Source organism: Heteronotia binoei, chromosome 4, assembly GCF_032191835.1.
Source record: "Heteronotia binoei isolate CCM8104 ecotype False Entrance Well chromosome 4, APGP_CSIRO_Hbin_v1, whole genome shotgun sequence".
NCBI lineage: Eukaryota > Metazoa > Chordata > Lepidosauria > Squamata > Gekkonidae > Heteronotia > Heteronotia binoei.
Genome location: NC_083226.1, coordinates 167,031,695 through 167,047,509, shown reverse-complemented (window position 1 = coordinate 167,047,509; position 15,815 = coordinate 167,031,695). Strand labels below are relative to the sequence as shown.

The following is a 15,815-nucleotide window of genomic DNA, read 5'->3' as shown; positions in this document are numbered from 1 at the left end:
AATGGAAAAAGTAGAGGTTTTGCTCTGTAGCGCCTGTACAATTGAGCAAGCCTTGCAAAGCGAGCTGTGATGCAGGAGGAAGCAAGAAAGAGGGAGAAGGAAGCAGATGACAGACAGTTGCTCAGGGGCCTGATTCGGCCCCCAGGCCGCATGTTTGACACCCCTGTTCTAGTACGAGTCACTATTATCATATAGCAATGTTTCCTACTCTCACTGGCAACTACCATTAACGCACAACACAATGGCCCCAACTCAGACACCCTGTGAGGTGGGTGGGGCTGAGAGAGCCCTGACAGAAGCTGCCCTTTCAAGGACAGCGTCTGCGAGAGCTATGGCTAACCCAAGGCCATTCCAGCAGCTGCAAGTGGAGGAGTGGAGTATCAAACCCCGTTCCTCCAGATGAGAGTTGGCCCACTTAACCACTACACCAAACTGGCTCTCCTGAACTGAATGTGGAGGTTCCCCTCAATCACCAGGGCTAGGAGCCATTAATAGACATCCTCCATGAATCTATGAAAATTCAGGATGTGTACAAGCAAACCATGAGTCAACTAAGCTTTGACCAAGGGCAACACCCTCCTATCCAGTTTGGTGTAGTGGTTAAGTGTGTGGATTCTTATCTGGAAGAACCAGGTTTGATTCCCTGTTTCTCCAGATGCACCTGCTGGAATGGCCTTGGGTCAGCCACAACTCTGGCAGAGGTGTCCTTGAAAGGGCAGCTGCTATGAGAGCCCTCTCAGCCCCACCCACCTCACAGGGTGTCTGTTGTGGGGGAGGAAGATAAAGGAGATTGTGAGCTACTCTGAGACTCGGAGTGGAGGATGGGATATAAATCCAATATCTTCTTCCTCTTTCCCACATAGTCCTCGTTTTGTTACAGAGTTGTCTCTCTGCTAATTAAACAAGGTAACAGACATTTTCGGCATCACGCAGCTACGCTCACGTTTTAATTAAAACAATGCCAAAATCATTAAGAAAATACAATGCTACTGAAGAAGATTTGTTTAGGCACCCTAATTCATCAAAGTTCTGAAATTAAAACAATCCACTGCAGCAACTCCAGGGCAACACCAGCAGCGCTGCGAAAGCATGGTTTCAAATTTTAGTTACAAAATAAAATAAAACAAAACCACCCTGAATGGGCCAAGACAATTGCTGATGGGATCAATAGATTTACCGGAAACGTGATGGTTGCATTTGTACTTCTGGAATAAAAGCTCACCAAGTAGCTTGCGAACCCGTAACTCTAGAGCAAATTCTCTTTTGCAGGACTCACTGGGGAATATTTCCCTGGAATTGCCTCATCTCAACCAGTGGTATCACGCTGCTTCAGGTGAGGCAAATCCTAGATGCCTTTAAAGTGGAACTCTGGAGAGAAACCAAGAGGGAGACAGAGATGAGACACAGTGAGAGACAGAGAGGGAAACCAGGAGACAAGTGGGAGACTGAGGCAGGAGACTGAGACACAGTATCCAAAGAGCATTCTCTGCACAAATCTGAGTACAATGAATCTTCCTTTTAAAATGCTACTTGGTCTCCGCCAGGGCTTTTTTTTTGGAGCGGGAACTCCTTTGCATATTAGGCCACACACTCCTGATGTAGCCAATCCTCCAAGAGCTTACAGGACTCTTAGTACAGGGCCCACTGTTAAGCTCCAGCAGGATTGGCTACATCAGGAGTGTGTGGCCTAATATGCAAAGGAGGTCCTGCTAGAATTCCTTACAGGGCTCTTCTCACAGGGCCTGCTGTAAGCTCCAGGAGGATTGGCTGCATCAGGGGGTGTGGCCTAATAGGCAAAGGAGGTCCTGCTAGAATTCCTTACAGGGCTCTTCTCACAGGGCCTGCTGTAAGCTCCAGGAGGATTGGCTACATCAGGGGTGTGTGGCCTAATAGGCAAAGGAGGTCCTGCTAGAATTCCTTACAGGGCTCTAAGTACAGGGCCTACTGTCAGCTCCAGGAGGATTGGCTGCATCAGGGGTGTGTGGCCTAATAGGCAAAGGAGGTCCTGCTAGAATTCCTTACAGGGCTCTAAGTACAGGGCCTACTGTCAGCTCCAGGAGGATTGGCTGCATCAGGGGTGTGTGGCCTAATAGGCAAAGGAGGTCCTGCTAGAATTCCTTACAGGGCTCTAAGTACAGGGCCTACTGTCAGCTCCAGGAGGATTGGCTGCATCAGGGGTGTGTGGCCTAATAGGCAAAGGAGGTCCTGCTAGAATTCCTTACAGGGCTCTAAGTACAGGGCCTACTGTCAGCTCCAGGAGGATTGGCTGCATCAGGGGTGTGTGGCCTAATAGGCAAAGGAGGTCCTGCTAGAATTCCTTACAGGGCTCTTCTCGCATGGCCTACTGGAAGCTCCAGGAGGATTGGCTACATCAGGGGTGTGTGGCCTAATAGGCAAAGGAGGTCCTGCTAGAATTCCTTACAGGGCTCTTCTCACAGGGCCTTCTGTAAGCTCCAGGAGACTGGCTACATCAGGGGTGTGTGGCCTAATAGGCAAAGGAGGTCCTGCTAGAATTCCTTACAGGGCTCTTCTCACAGGGCCTGCTGTAAGCTCCAGGAGGATTGGCTACATCAGGGGTGAGTGACCTAATATGCAAAGGAGGTCCTGCTAGAATTCCTTACAGGGCTCTTCTCACAGGGCCTGCTGTAAGCTCCAGGAGGACTGGCTACATCAGGGGTGTGTGGCCTAATAGGCAAAGGAGGTCCTGCTAGAATTCCTTACAGGGCTCTTCTCACAGGGCCTGCTGTAAGCTCCAGGAGGATTGGCTATATCAGGGGTGTGTGGCCTAATAGGCAAAGGAGGTCCTGCTAAAATTCCTTACAGGGCTCTTCTCACAGGGCCTGCTGTAAGCTCCAGGAGGATTGGCTATATCAGGGGTGTGTGGCCTAATAGGCAAAGGAGGTCCTGCTAAAATTCCTTACAGGGCTCTTCTCACAGGGCCTGCTGGAAGCTCCAGGAGGATTGGCTACATCAGGGGGGTGTGGCCTAATAGGCAAAGGAGGTCCTGCTAGAATTCCTTACAGGGCTCTTCTCACAGGGCCTGCTGTAAGCTCCAGGAGACTGGCTACATCAGGGGTGTGTGGCCTAATAGGCAAAGGAGGTCCTGCTAGAATTCCTTACAGGGCTCTTCTCACAGGGCCTTCTGTAAGCTCCAGGAGACTGGCTACATCAGGGGTGTGTGGCCTAATAGGCAAAGGAGGTCCTGCTAGAATTCCTTACAGGGCTCTTCTCACAGGGCCTTCTGTAAGCTCCAGGAGACTGGCTACATCAGGGGGGTGTGGCCTAATAGGCAAAGGAGGTCCTGCTAGAATTCCTTACAGGGCTCTTCTCACAGGGCCTGCTGTAAGCTCCAGGAGGATTGGCTACATCAGGGGTGAGTGATTTAATATGCAAAGGAGGTCCTGCTAGAATTCCTTACAGGGCTCTTCTCACAGGGCCTGCTGTAAGCTCCAGGAGGATTGGCTATATCAGGGGTGTGTGGCCTAATAGGCAAAGGAGGTCCTGCTAAAATTCCTTACAGGGCTCTTCTCACAGGGCCTGCTGTAAGCTCCAGGAGGATTGGCTACATCAGGGGGGTGTGGCCTAATAGGCAAAGGAGGTCCTGCTAGAATTCCTTACAGGGCTCTTCTCACAGGGCCTACTGTAAGCTCCAGGAGGACTGGCTACATCAGGGGTGTGTGGCCTAATAGGCAAAGGAGGTCCTGCTAAAATTCCTTACAGGGCTCTTCTCACAGGGCCTGCTGTAAGCTCCAGGAGGACTGGCTACATCAGGGGTGTGTGGCCTAATAGGCAAAGGAGGTCCTGCTAAAATTCCTTACAGGGCTCTTCTCACAGGGCCTGCTGTAAGCTCCAGGAGGATTGGCTACATCAGGGGGGTGTGGCCTAATAGGCAAAGGAGGTCCTGCTAGAATTCCTTACAGGGCTCTTCTCACAGGGCCTGCTGTAAGCTCCAGGAGGATTGGCTACATCAGGAGTGTGTGGCCTAATAGGCAAAGGAGGTCCTGCTAGAATTCCTTACAGGGCTCTTCTCACAGGGCCTGCTGTAAGCTCCAGGAGGATTGGCTACATCAGGAGTGTGTGGCCTAATAGGCAAAGGAGGTCCTGCTAGAATTCCTGACAGGGCTCTTCTCACAGGGCCTGCTGTAAGCTCCAGGAGGATTGGCTCCATCAGGGGTGTGTGGCCTAATAGGCAAAGGAGGTCCTGCTAGAATTCCTTACAGGGCTCTTCTCACAGGGCCTGCTGAGAGCTCCAGGAGGATTGGCTACATCAGGAGTGTGTGGCCTAATAGGCAAAGGAGGTCCTGCTACAAAAAAAAAGAGTCCCACTCTCCTCTATTGCTCCTTCTTCAGGGAAGTCCCTCCCAGAATACCTGGGAGATGCCACCCCCTTCTCTCTCTCAAACATTAATGCATAAAGTCACCCTGTTCGGAGTAATACCGCTGGCCCACATAACCCAATATTATCTGGCTTGCTGCAATCCTCTGGAGTCTCAGGAAGAAGAAGCAGCAGCAAAAGAAGCAGAAGCAGAAGAAGAAGCAGAAGAAAACTGCAGTTTTATGCCCCACCCTTCTCTTTGAATCAGAGACTCAGAGCGGCTTATCTTCTCCTCCCTGTGAGGTGGGTGGGGCTGAGAGGGCTCTCACAGCAGCTGCCCTTTCAAGAACAACCTCTGCCAGAGCTATGGCTGACCCAAGGCCATTCCAGCGGCTGCAAGTGGAGGAGTGGGGAATCAAACCCGGTTCTCCCAGATAAGTCTGCACACTTAACCACTACACCAAACTGGCTTTCCACAAAAGATGTCTTTTGTGTCACTAATGGTTCTTTTTTTAAAACCTGGAGAAACCAAGGGTTGAACAACACCCCCTTGCACTCTCTCCCTTCACAGTTCACCCTTTCTACAAAGCCTTTGGCTGAAAATGAAACAGAAGTCCAGTGCCACCTTAGAGACGAACAACATTTATTCCAGCATGAGTTTTTGTGAGTCACAAAAGCAGAAGCAGAAATGGTGTGAAGCAGAAATTGTTTTCCACATTTTTAATAGGTAAAATACAGAAGGCGCGGGGGCAGGGGCGTCACTAGGGTGGGTTGCACCCTGGGGTGTAACTGATTCAAGTCACCTCCCCCCGCCCTGCACCCAGGGGGCACCGACTCACCCAGGTAGCGCACCCATGTGTCCCTGTACAGATCAGCAGGAGGAGGTTCCCCAACGGGAGACCCCATCGCTGGCCAGCCTCGATTGAGCCGATCGCAGCTGCCGCCACTGGGCCAGAAGTGGCGCCCGTGAAGCTAAAGCAGGTCCGGCAGCCCGGGTCTCCCCCAACCCGCGCCGCATGGGAAGTGGGCAGCCAATGGAACAGGCTGAGACCGAGCCGGGCCGTCCGAGCCGCCTTCCCACTGGCCGCCTCCTTAATAGAAGGGCGGGGAGAGCCCGTAGGAGGCCCAGCGCCGAAACTTCCTCTCCGAGTCCTGCAGCAGCTCTGGGGGAGGGCCAATGGCCCCCTTGGCCCCGCCCTAGTGACGCCGCTGCGCGGGGGGAAGGGAAGAGTTGGGGACAGAGATGGCCTTGGCATGAATCCCATCATACTTTTGTGGTGTCTACACCTCTGTTCCAGTCCCGTATGCAAAGGATCACATCTGATTTAAAAGGAGATTAGAAAGATTCATGGAGGATAGTTCTATTAGTGGCTAATAGCCATGGTGACTGATGGTGTAGTGTACTGGGAGCTTCAAATGAAGCCCATTGTTTCAGAGGCTCCTTGCAGCTACACTAAGAGTGGCCACCCATGCTGAGCCAGCCAATCATGTAATATCCATTTGAATGAAGCCCATTGTTTGAATGTTAAAACAATTGTATTTGGTAACATATGGTAACAAATTATATTTCTTGCATCATTAAAAATTTCTTTTATCTATCCCATATATTACTTTCTACCCACCCCTCCCCCTGTTACTTGACCCCCGCCGGTGTTATTTACTTAAAGTACTAATGTTTAAAGGTACCCTTAATTAATAAAAACAAAAATTAATATTCTTCTTTTTTCTAAGACTTGATGATTATCAAAAATTGTCCAATGTCCTTTTATTTTCCACTCTTTTTCTACATATCTTCTGAACTTTTTCCACTCCATCTTAAAAACTTCTAAATCATAGTCTCTTAAAATTCTTGTTAATTTGTCCATTTCACTCCATGTCATAACTTTTACAATCCAATCCCATTTCTCTGATATTTTTTCTTGCTTCCACAACTGCGCATATAATGTCCTAGCAGCTGAAAGCAAGTACCAAATTATAGTTCTATCTTCTTTAGGAAATTTTTCCATTTGTAATCCCAACAGAAAAGTCTCTGCAACTTTCTTAAATTCATATCCTGAATGAAGCCCATTGTTTGAGAGGCTCCATGCCAGATTGGCCACCCTTGCTGAGCCAGCCAATCAAGTAATATTCATTTGAATGAAGCCCATTGTTTGAGAGGCTCCTTGCAGCTACACTCAGAGTGGCCACCCTTGCTGAGCTAGCCAGTCAGGTAATATCCATTTGAGCCCCCTCCTTTCTCCCAACTCTGCCCTCCCCAGTCACTGCCCCCCAAATATTCAGGAATTTCTCATCCCAGAGTCTGCATCATGCCTCCTAAAGGCATTACCGATATTGTGCTGGACTCCCCGTCACGTTCCGCATGAAAGTCCAAGTTTCCCAGGTGCAAGATGGCGGCGAGTATCTTAAAAATGGTCATCTGATGGGATTCCTTCACGCCTGGAAGAAACAATCAAAACTCAATTTTCACGATCAGAATTAAAAAAAAAAAAGTTTGCTGCTCAGTTCATCAGGGATGCGTTCTAATCACTTAAACGGTTTTTCAAATGATTAGCTTAACTGCAGGTCTAATTGGAAAATTGATAGAAACACAAAATACAACCAGAGCCATGATCTGAAAAAACTAACCATGGGAGCAGGGTAAAAACCAGGGCTTTTAAAAAAACACACACACAGGAATGCATAGGAATGCAGTTCTGGTTGGCTTGGCGTCAGGGGTGTGTGGCCTGATATGCAAATGAGTTCCAGCTGGGCTGTTTCTACAAAAAAAGCCTTGGTGAAAACAGTTAAGCTTAAAAGATTCATGATGCCACCAAGAGTCACACCATCAAATCAATGCTCCTGCACGGGTTATTTGCAAACCACTAGCAGAATCATCCAAATGTTCTACTGGGAAGTGGTCCAAGAAGTTTTTAGAAACCCATCTCTTACCGAGCAGCGTGAAAGCTTGCCTCGTCTTTTCAAAGTCACTGGCATCATCCACTCCGTCAATGGAGGTATCTCCTCCCTGAGCTGTGTAGAAAAAGTCTTCTGCAGAAGCTGGGAGGGAGGAAATGGAGAACGCACGTTAGTAGAAGCAAGAATACCACCTCCCAGTTCATGCTTCTTCGAGCATACCTCAAACACATTTACTTGGCAGTCAACACTGGGCATCTTGTTTTCCTGCACGCTACGTCCCAGAAAATACCGTGAACAGCTGTAGCAGTTGGTATCAGTTTTGTGCACCACAGTAAGAAGGTTGTTGATAAGCTGGAATGGGTCCAGAGGAGGGTGACAAAGGTGATGAGGGGTCTGGAGCCTGCCTCATGGGGAAAGGTTGAAGGAGCTGGGGATGTTTAGCCTGGAGAGGAGATGTCTGAGACATTATATGATAGCCATCTTCAAGTATTTAAAGGGCCACATATACAGCAAATATGGCTTTTTCACACATATAGTTTGGCTCTTGAAGCCCCCACAACCCAATCAGCCAGCATGGAAAAGGCAGTTGTTGGTGGCTTGGAGAATGCATTTAAAGTTAAAGTTGCTTTCTTTCCACATCTTCCCCTCCCCATTTTCCTTCCTTCCTTCCTTCCTTCCTTCCTTCCTTCCTTCCTTCCTTCCTTCCTTCCTTCCTTCCTCCCTTCCTTCCCCCTCCCTTGCAGCTCTCAAACACCTTCCTTCCTTCCTTCCTTCCTTCCTTCCTTCCTTCCTTCCTTCCTTCCTTCCTTCCTTCCTTCCTTCCTTCCTTCCTTCCCTTCCTCCCTTCCTTCCTCCCTTCCTTCCCCCTCCCTTGCAGCTCTCAAACATCTGACATTCATATCGTACAGCTCTCAAACATTTTGGTATTCATTCTATGTGGCTCTTATGTTAAGCAAGTTGGGCCACCCCTGGATACACAGAATGCAGCAGAGTTGTTTTCTGTTGCCCCAGAAGGTTGGACCACAATCAGAGCAGTGTGAAAATTAAATCAAATCAAATCAAAAGGAATTTTTGACTAAACATTTGGAAGAACTTCCAGAAAGTTATGGTGGCTTCCCAGTAGAACAGGCTTCCTCAGGAGGTGGTGGGCTCTCCTTCTTTGGAGGTTTCTAAGCAGAGGCTAGATGGCCATCTTGGCACCAATGCTTATTCTACGAATTTAGGCAGACTGTGAGAAGGAGGGCAGGGATGGATGAGCCAGTGCTCTTGCTTTAATGTCAATCAACATGTTGGGGCCGGAAAGGAACTTTTCCTCCAGGGTAGATTGATCCAAGGATGCTGGAGTTTTTTACCTTCCTCTGGGCATGGAACATGGGCTACTGGGGGAGTGGGTAGGGGGAGGTAGCTGTGATTTCCCTGCACTGTGCAGGGGCTTGGACTAGAAATTCAGTGGTCCCCAACTTTTTTGGCACCAAGGACCAGTTTTGTGGAAGATAATTTTACCACGAATGGGGAGGGGATGGTTTCGGGATGATACAATTGTGCACTTTATTTCTATTAGTTTGGTGCGGTAGTTAAGTGTGCGGACTCTTATCTGGGTGAACCGGGTTTGATTCCCCACTCCTCCACTTGCAGCTGCTAGAATGGGTCAGCCATAGCTCTTGCAGAGCTGTCCTTGAAAGGGCAGCTTGTGGGAGAGTTCTCTCAGCCCCACCCCCCTCACAGGGTGTCTGCTGTGGAAGAGGAAGGTAAAAGAGATTTTGAGCCGCTCTGAGACTCTGAAATTCGAAGTGGAGGGCAGGATACAAATCCAATGCCTTATTATTATTATTATTATTAAAGGTAAAGGTAGTCCCCTGTGCAAGCACCAGTTGTTTTCAACTCTGAGGTGACGTTGCTTTCACAACGTTTTCATGGCAGACTTTTTACGGGGTGGTTTGTCATTGGCTTCCCCAGTCATCTACACTTTCCCCCCAGCAAGCCGACCTTGGAAGGATGGAAGGCTGAGTCAACCTGGAGCCGGCTACCTGAACCAGCTTCCACTGGGATCGAACTCAGGTCGTAAGCAGACTGCACTACTGCAGCTTTACCACTCTGCGCCATGGGGCTGTATTATTATTCTTACATTGTAATATATAATGAAATCATTATACAACTCATGGCCCGGTTGCTAACAGGCCACGGACCGGTACTGTTCCATGGCTGGGGGTTGGGGACTAGTTGACCCCGAAGGTCCCTTCCAGCTCTATGTTCTCTCTCAGCCCAGGTAATCAGCACCTGATGAGAGCACCATACATGGGTTTCTTCCCAAGAAACTTAGATCCTCATTCAAGAGGTACTAACTTTCCTTCAAGATCTCAAAACTTCGAGACATTCTTGAAAAGCAATCCGGCACCTTCCCTCCTTCTGAGGCAGCCACAAACGGCACTTTGTCCAAAACCTCCTCTCATGAAAATTTACCTCAGAGAGGGCACGGTTACGTGCCATTTCGGACAGCATATGGACTGCACAGCTGCCTGCTCCCAAGCTTCAAGATGTGTTAGGCTGAAAAATTAAACATCTTGTCCAGGGGGAAAGAGAATGTCCTTTTCCCCCCTTTTGAAGCCGTTCATCAGTAAAACAGGCAGAGTTTCGTGCAGTTTCTTCCGAGATATTTTTTTTTTCTTGGAGTAGAACTAAGCCCTGCTTTTCTTTAATAAAATCAAGCCCTCAGCTTTTCCGCAGTTGGCTTACGAGAATAAATCACTGTTGACTTTGCAAAACTGTACATTTTCTACCTGATTATACACATAACATGCACGGAAAGCTTCGAGTTTCCATGATTGGCCCAACCGTTCTTCCTGATGAACCGTGAGCCCGGTGAACTTTTGCTGAGGACAAATCAGCAACCCCCGGATCCTTCCCAACTTTCAGCTTTTATCTTCTTTTCATCAAACAGCATCACTCACTTGAATAAAAATTTTAACGTCCGCTGGGGTGCCTTTCCTGCTGACTTTGGGGAGGGGGAGGGGATGTTTTTTGGAGCACTTCTGGTAAAAGTAGCATCAAGTACTAAGGTTGTCATCCTCCAGGGGTGGCCTGGAGATCTCTCAGAATTGGACCTGATCTCCAGACAACAGAGATTAGCTCCTCTGGAGAGAATGCATGTCTTGGAGGGTGGTCTCTAAGGCACTGTACTCCACTGTGGTCTCACTCCTCCCCAAATTCCATCCCTCCCTTGGCTCCACCGCCCATAGATCCAGATATTCCCCAACCTAGAGGTGGTAACTCTATTGAATGCACACAACAGCGATGAAACACCCCTCTATGCAGAAAAGGAAGAAGAAACTGGATTTATATTCTACCTTCCACTCAGAGTGGCTCACAGTCTCCTTTACCTCCCCCCCCCCACCCACAACAGATACCCTGTGAGGTTGGTGGGGCTGACAGAACTCTCCCAGAAGCTGCCGTCTTTTCAAGGACAGTTCTGCCAGAGCTATGGCTGACCCAAGGCCATTCCAGCAGCTGCAAGTGGAGGAGTGGGGAAGCAAACCCAGTTCTCCTAGATAAGAGTCCGCGCTTAACCTCTACACCAAACTGCCCTTTCAAGGACAACCTCTGCCAGAGCTATGGCTGACCCAAGGCCATTCCAGCAGCTGCAAGTGGAGGAGTGGGGAAGCAAACCCGGTTCTCCCAGATAAGACTCCGCGCTTAACCTCTACACCAAACATCCTCTCTCATGCATGCAAAATGCTTCTGTAGGGGGAGTCCTGGAAGACTGGCAGTGACTGACGGGCTGCTTGCCTTCCCCCCTTCGGAAGGAATTTGGTCCCGTGTTAACCTGGCGCTGGATAACAGGAGACTGGAGGCAGGGCCTCAGCTTGAGGAGGGGCGTCCGGAGTCCGTCCCTCGTGGCAGGAACACCCCCAACAGGACTGTGGTGGCAGCAGCACCCTAGTGGCAGGAAGTGGAATAGCACCCTCCAAGAAGTGGTGCAGGAGGTGGCTGATAGACCCAGGTCTGTAAAGTCAAATCGGGCTGGTTCTGTCACATTAGTGCATGACCAAGTTACTGGTAATTGTATCGCTGGCAAGTGTAAGGTGACCTAGACATGTCTAAAGCTGATGGTGGAAGGCCTTGAATTCAGCAGGAGCTCACAGGAGCACAGCTCCTGAACCTTTCTGAGGGTTCCCCCTCCTCCTCCCCCCATAACTTGTTCATTGAATAGTAGGTGTAGCTGCATAACAATCCCTGGCCAACCAGCCACCAGGAGCTTTGCCGCACCCCCAGCAGCCCTCATTAACCCCTTTAGGCTTGCTGGCATTTTAACTGTGAGGCGGCCAGCCAAGGAGAGCCCCAGGTGAGTGAGGCCTGCTTGGGCTGGCTGGATCTCTAGCCAGCCCAAGCAGGCCTCGCTCGCCTGGGGCTCTCCTTTCTTGCATCTGGTTGCTTTTGACTGCTGGGGGGCATATGCTAATGAGCTCCACCACCTATTCGTCTCCAAAATGACCCCTGAGTTAAACAAAAACAGAACGAACAGGTGAGGGCAACCAAACCCTGCCTTCTCCCCCTTGTGCCTCACCTCACTGCACTAAAAGCATTGCCCGGTCCCCCCTAGCCACAGAGAAATTAACAATGACATTCACTGCCACAGGAAGTGGTGGAGGCTACAAGCACAGACAGCTTCAAGAGAGGATTTGAGAAACCTATGGAGGGGAGGTCCATCAGCAGCTATTAGCCACAGGGTATAGATGGAACCCTCTGTTTGGTGCAGTGGTGCTCTGCATCCTTGGCACTTGTGGGCAAGAGCGGGAGGACTTCCTGAGTTCTCACCCCGCTGTTGGACCTCCTGATGGCACCTGGGTTTTGGCCGCTGTGTGACGCAGAGTGTTGGACTGGATAGGCCATTAGTCTGATGCAACATGGCTTCTCATAAGTTCTTACCAGCAGGGGAAGGGGTGGTAGGGTTCCATATCCAGACTGGGAAGCTCCTTGAGATTTGGGGAAGGAGCCTGGGGAGGACAGGGACCTCTGTGCGATACAATGCCACAGAGCCCACCCTACGAAATGCTCCAAGGGAATTGATCTCTGTAGTCTAGAGATGATCTGTAATTCCAGGGGATAGCCAGGTCCCACCTGGAGGCTGGCATCTCCACAAAGGAAAAGGGCTAAAAGCGACTGAATGCATAGGAGGGGACAGGGGTTGCCAATCCCCAGGTCCCAGTGGGGCTCCCCCTGCTTTGGGGGGCTCCAATCCACTGGCCCCCAGCTGGCCAATGGGGGAAAACCCACTCCCAACATGGGTGCTATCATGTGATGTCTCTGACACTATGATGTCACCCTGAAGTGATGTCATCTCGCTGGGGACATCACACAACACCACTCTGGGATTTGGGCAAATTCCATGGTTTTGTATGCAGAAAAACACAGAGTTATTGCCTAAAACCTAGAGTGCCACATGGGATGTAAGTGACGGCATCATGCCACACATGCCAGAAGCCTCCCAGAGTGGTGGCAGGATCTGCCCCCCCCACCGCCCACCAGCAGGCAGGTAGGACTTGGCAATGCTAAACTGCCCTTACCTGGACATTCCCTTTTTGTAAAAGACAGACATACACCCACTCCTTTGCATATTAGGCCACGCACTCCTGATGTAGCCAATCCTCCAAGAGCTTACAGGGCTCTTAGTACAGAGCCTACTGTAAGCTCCAGGAGGATTGGCTACATCAGGAGGGTGTGGCCTAATAGGCAAAGGAGGTCCTGCTAGAATTCCTTACAGGGCTCTTCTCACAGGGCCTACTGTAAGCTCCAGGAGGATTGGCTACATCAGGAGGGTGTGGCCTAATAGGCAAAGGAGGTCCTGCTAGAATTCCTTACAGGGCTCTTCTCACAGGGCCTGCTGTAAGCTCCAGGAGGACTGGCTACATCAGGGGTGTGTGGCCTCATATGCAAAGGAGGTCCTGCTAGAATTCCTTACAGGGCTCTTCTCACAGGGCCTCCTGGAAGCTCCAGGAGGATTGGCTACATCAGGGGTGTGTGGCCTAATAGGCAAAGGAGGTCCTGCTAGAATTCCTTACAGGGCTCTTCTCACAGGGCCTGCTGGAATCTCCAGGAGGATTGGCTTCATCAGGGGTGTGTGGCCTAATAGGCAAAGGAGGTCCTGCTAGAATTCCTTACAGGGCTCTTCTCACAGGGCCTACTGGAAGCTCCAGGAGGATTGGCTACATCAGGGGTGTGTGGCCTAATATGCAAAGGAGGTCCTGCTAGAATTCCTTACAGGGCTCTTCTCACAGGGCCTGCTGGAAGCTCCAGGAGGATTGGCTACATCAGGGGGTGTGGCCTAATAGGCAAAGGAAGTCCTGCTAGAATTCCTTACAGGGCTCTTCTCACAGGGCCTGCTGTAAGCTCCAGGAGGATTGGCTACATCAGGGGTGTGTGGCCTAATAAGCAAAGGAGGTCCTGCTAGAATTCCTTACAGGGCTCTTCTCACAGGGCCTACTGTAAGCTCCAGGAGGATTGGCTACATCAGGAGGGTGTGGCATAAGAGGCAAAGGAGGTCCTGCTAGAATTCCTTACAGGGCTCTTCTCACAGGGCCTACTGTAAGCTCCAGAAGGACTGGCTACATCAGGAGGGTGTGGCATAAGAGGCAAAGGAGGTCCTGCTAGAATTCCTTACAGGGCTCTTCTCACAGGGCCTACTGTAAGCTCCAGGAGGACTGGCTACATCAGGAGGGTGTGGCCTAATAGGCAAAGGAGGTCCTGCTAGAATTCCTTACAGGGCTCTTCTCACAGGGCCTACTGTAAGCTCCAGGAGGACTGGCTACATCAGGAGGGTGTGGCCTAATAGGCAAAGGAGGTCCTGCTAGAATTCCTTACAGGGCTCTTCTCACAGGGCCTGCTGTAAGCTCCCGGAGGACTGGCTACATCAGGGGTGTGTGGCCTAATATGCAAAGGAGGTCCTGCTAGAATTGCTTACAGGGCTCTTCTCACAGGGCCTACTGTAAGCTCCAGGAGGACTGGCTACATCAGGGGTGTGTGGCCTAATATGCAAAGGAGGTCCTGCTAGAATTCCTTACAGGGCTCTTCTCACAGGGCCTGCTGTAAGCTCCAGGAGGATTGGCTACATCAGGGGGTGTGGCCTAATAGGCAAAGGAGGTCCTGCTAGAATTCCTTACAGGGCTCTTCTCACAGAGCCTACTGTAAGCTCCAGGAGGACTGGCTACATCAGGGGTGTGTGGCCTAATATGCAAAGGAGGTCCTGCTAGAATTGCTTACAGGGCTCTTCTCACAGGGCCTACTGTAAGCTCCAGGAGGACTGGCTACATCAGGGGTGTGTGGCCTAATATGCAAAGGAGGTCCTGCTAGAATTCCTTACATGGCTCTTCTCACAGGGCCTGCTGTAAGCTCCAGGAGGATTGGCTACATCAGGGGTGTGTGGCCTAATAGGCAAAGGAGGTCCTGCTAGAATTCCTTACAGGGCTCTTCTCACAGGGCCTGCTGTAAGCTCCAGGAGGATTGGCTACATCAGGGGTGTGTGGCCTAATAGGCAAAGGAGGTCCTGCTAGAATTCCTTACAGGGCTCTTCTCACAGGGCCTACTGTAAGCTCCAGGAGGACTGGCTACATCAGGGGTGTGTGGCCTAATATGCAAAGGAGGTCCTGCTAGAATTGCTTACAGGGCTCTTCTCACAGGGCCTACTGTAAGCTCCAGGAGGACTGGCTACATCAGGGGTGTGTGGCCTAATATGCAAAGGAGGTCCTGCTAGAATTGCTTACAGGGCTCTTCTCACAGGGCCTACTGTAAGCTCCAGGAGGACTGGCTACATCAGTCCCCCCCCCCCTGCACACACCTCATATTATCGATGACTTGGACACATGGAAATACACACAGACACACATGTGAGTGTAGTTCAACTTTGTGCCTTTTTCTATAGGTCAGGGATGGCCAAATTGGCTTAACGTAGGAGCCACATAGAATAAAATCAGATGTTTGAGAGCCGCAAGATATGAAGGTCAGATGTTTGAGAGCCACAAGACGGGAAGGGAGGAAACAGATGAGGGAGGGAGAGGTGAAAAGGAAGCAACTTTAAGTGCATTCTCCAAGCCACCAGCTGACATGGCTGGGAGAAGTAATTTAAAGAGACGAACGCAGTGGGGGCATTGAGAGCCACGCGATATGTGCGAAAGAGCCACATGTGGTTCCTGAGCTGCAGTCTGGCTACCCCTGCTAGAGGTGAAGAACAAAACAGCACCTTTGGCTACGACCCAATCTCTCCCTCCCCTTTCTCTCCAAAATCCCATTTCAACCCAAGCCTTTCAAATATTTGGTTAAGCATTGTCTTGCTGTGCCTCTGGAAGAGAAAACACACCATGCTTGGGGGGGGGGGGGAGAAGACTACGCACAGCAACCAAGAGACAAGTCCAGCTGGAGGCCAGAGAAGCTCTCTCTTCCCCAAAGCTTTAAAGCAGAAAGAGGACACTCAAACATTTCCCATCCAATTAAGTACCTTGTGGGGATAACCTGCCTGCACTCTCAGCTCTCTGTGACTGCCGGCTTTTTCTGGAAAGAGTTCTCCCTGCAGACACTGAAGTAGAAAGTCACTGCTTAATAGATTATTATTGAGCTG

At 50.2% G+C, this 15,815-nt stretch overlaps 1 protein-coding gene across 5 annotated transcripts in view; it reads right to left on the bottom strand.

Moving 5' to 3' along the window:
* MYO5B (myosin VB) overlaps positions 1-15,815 on the bottom strand; it is a 520,179-nt gene that overhangs the window by 236,944 nt on the left and 267,420 nt on the right. For all 5 annotated transcript variants that reach the window (XM_060236175.1, XM_060236177.1, XM_060236176.1 and 2 more), the window contains exons 8-9: positions 7,244-7,351; positions 6,642-6,751 (exon numbers count right to left, since the gene is read on the bottom strand). In XM_060236175.1, the coding sequence (XP_060092158.1) occupies positions 6,642-6,751; positions 7,244-7,351 (218 nt within the window). The remainder of the gene's footprint in view (positions 1-6,641; positions 6,752-7,243; positions 7,352-15,815) is intronic.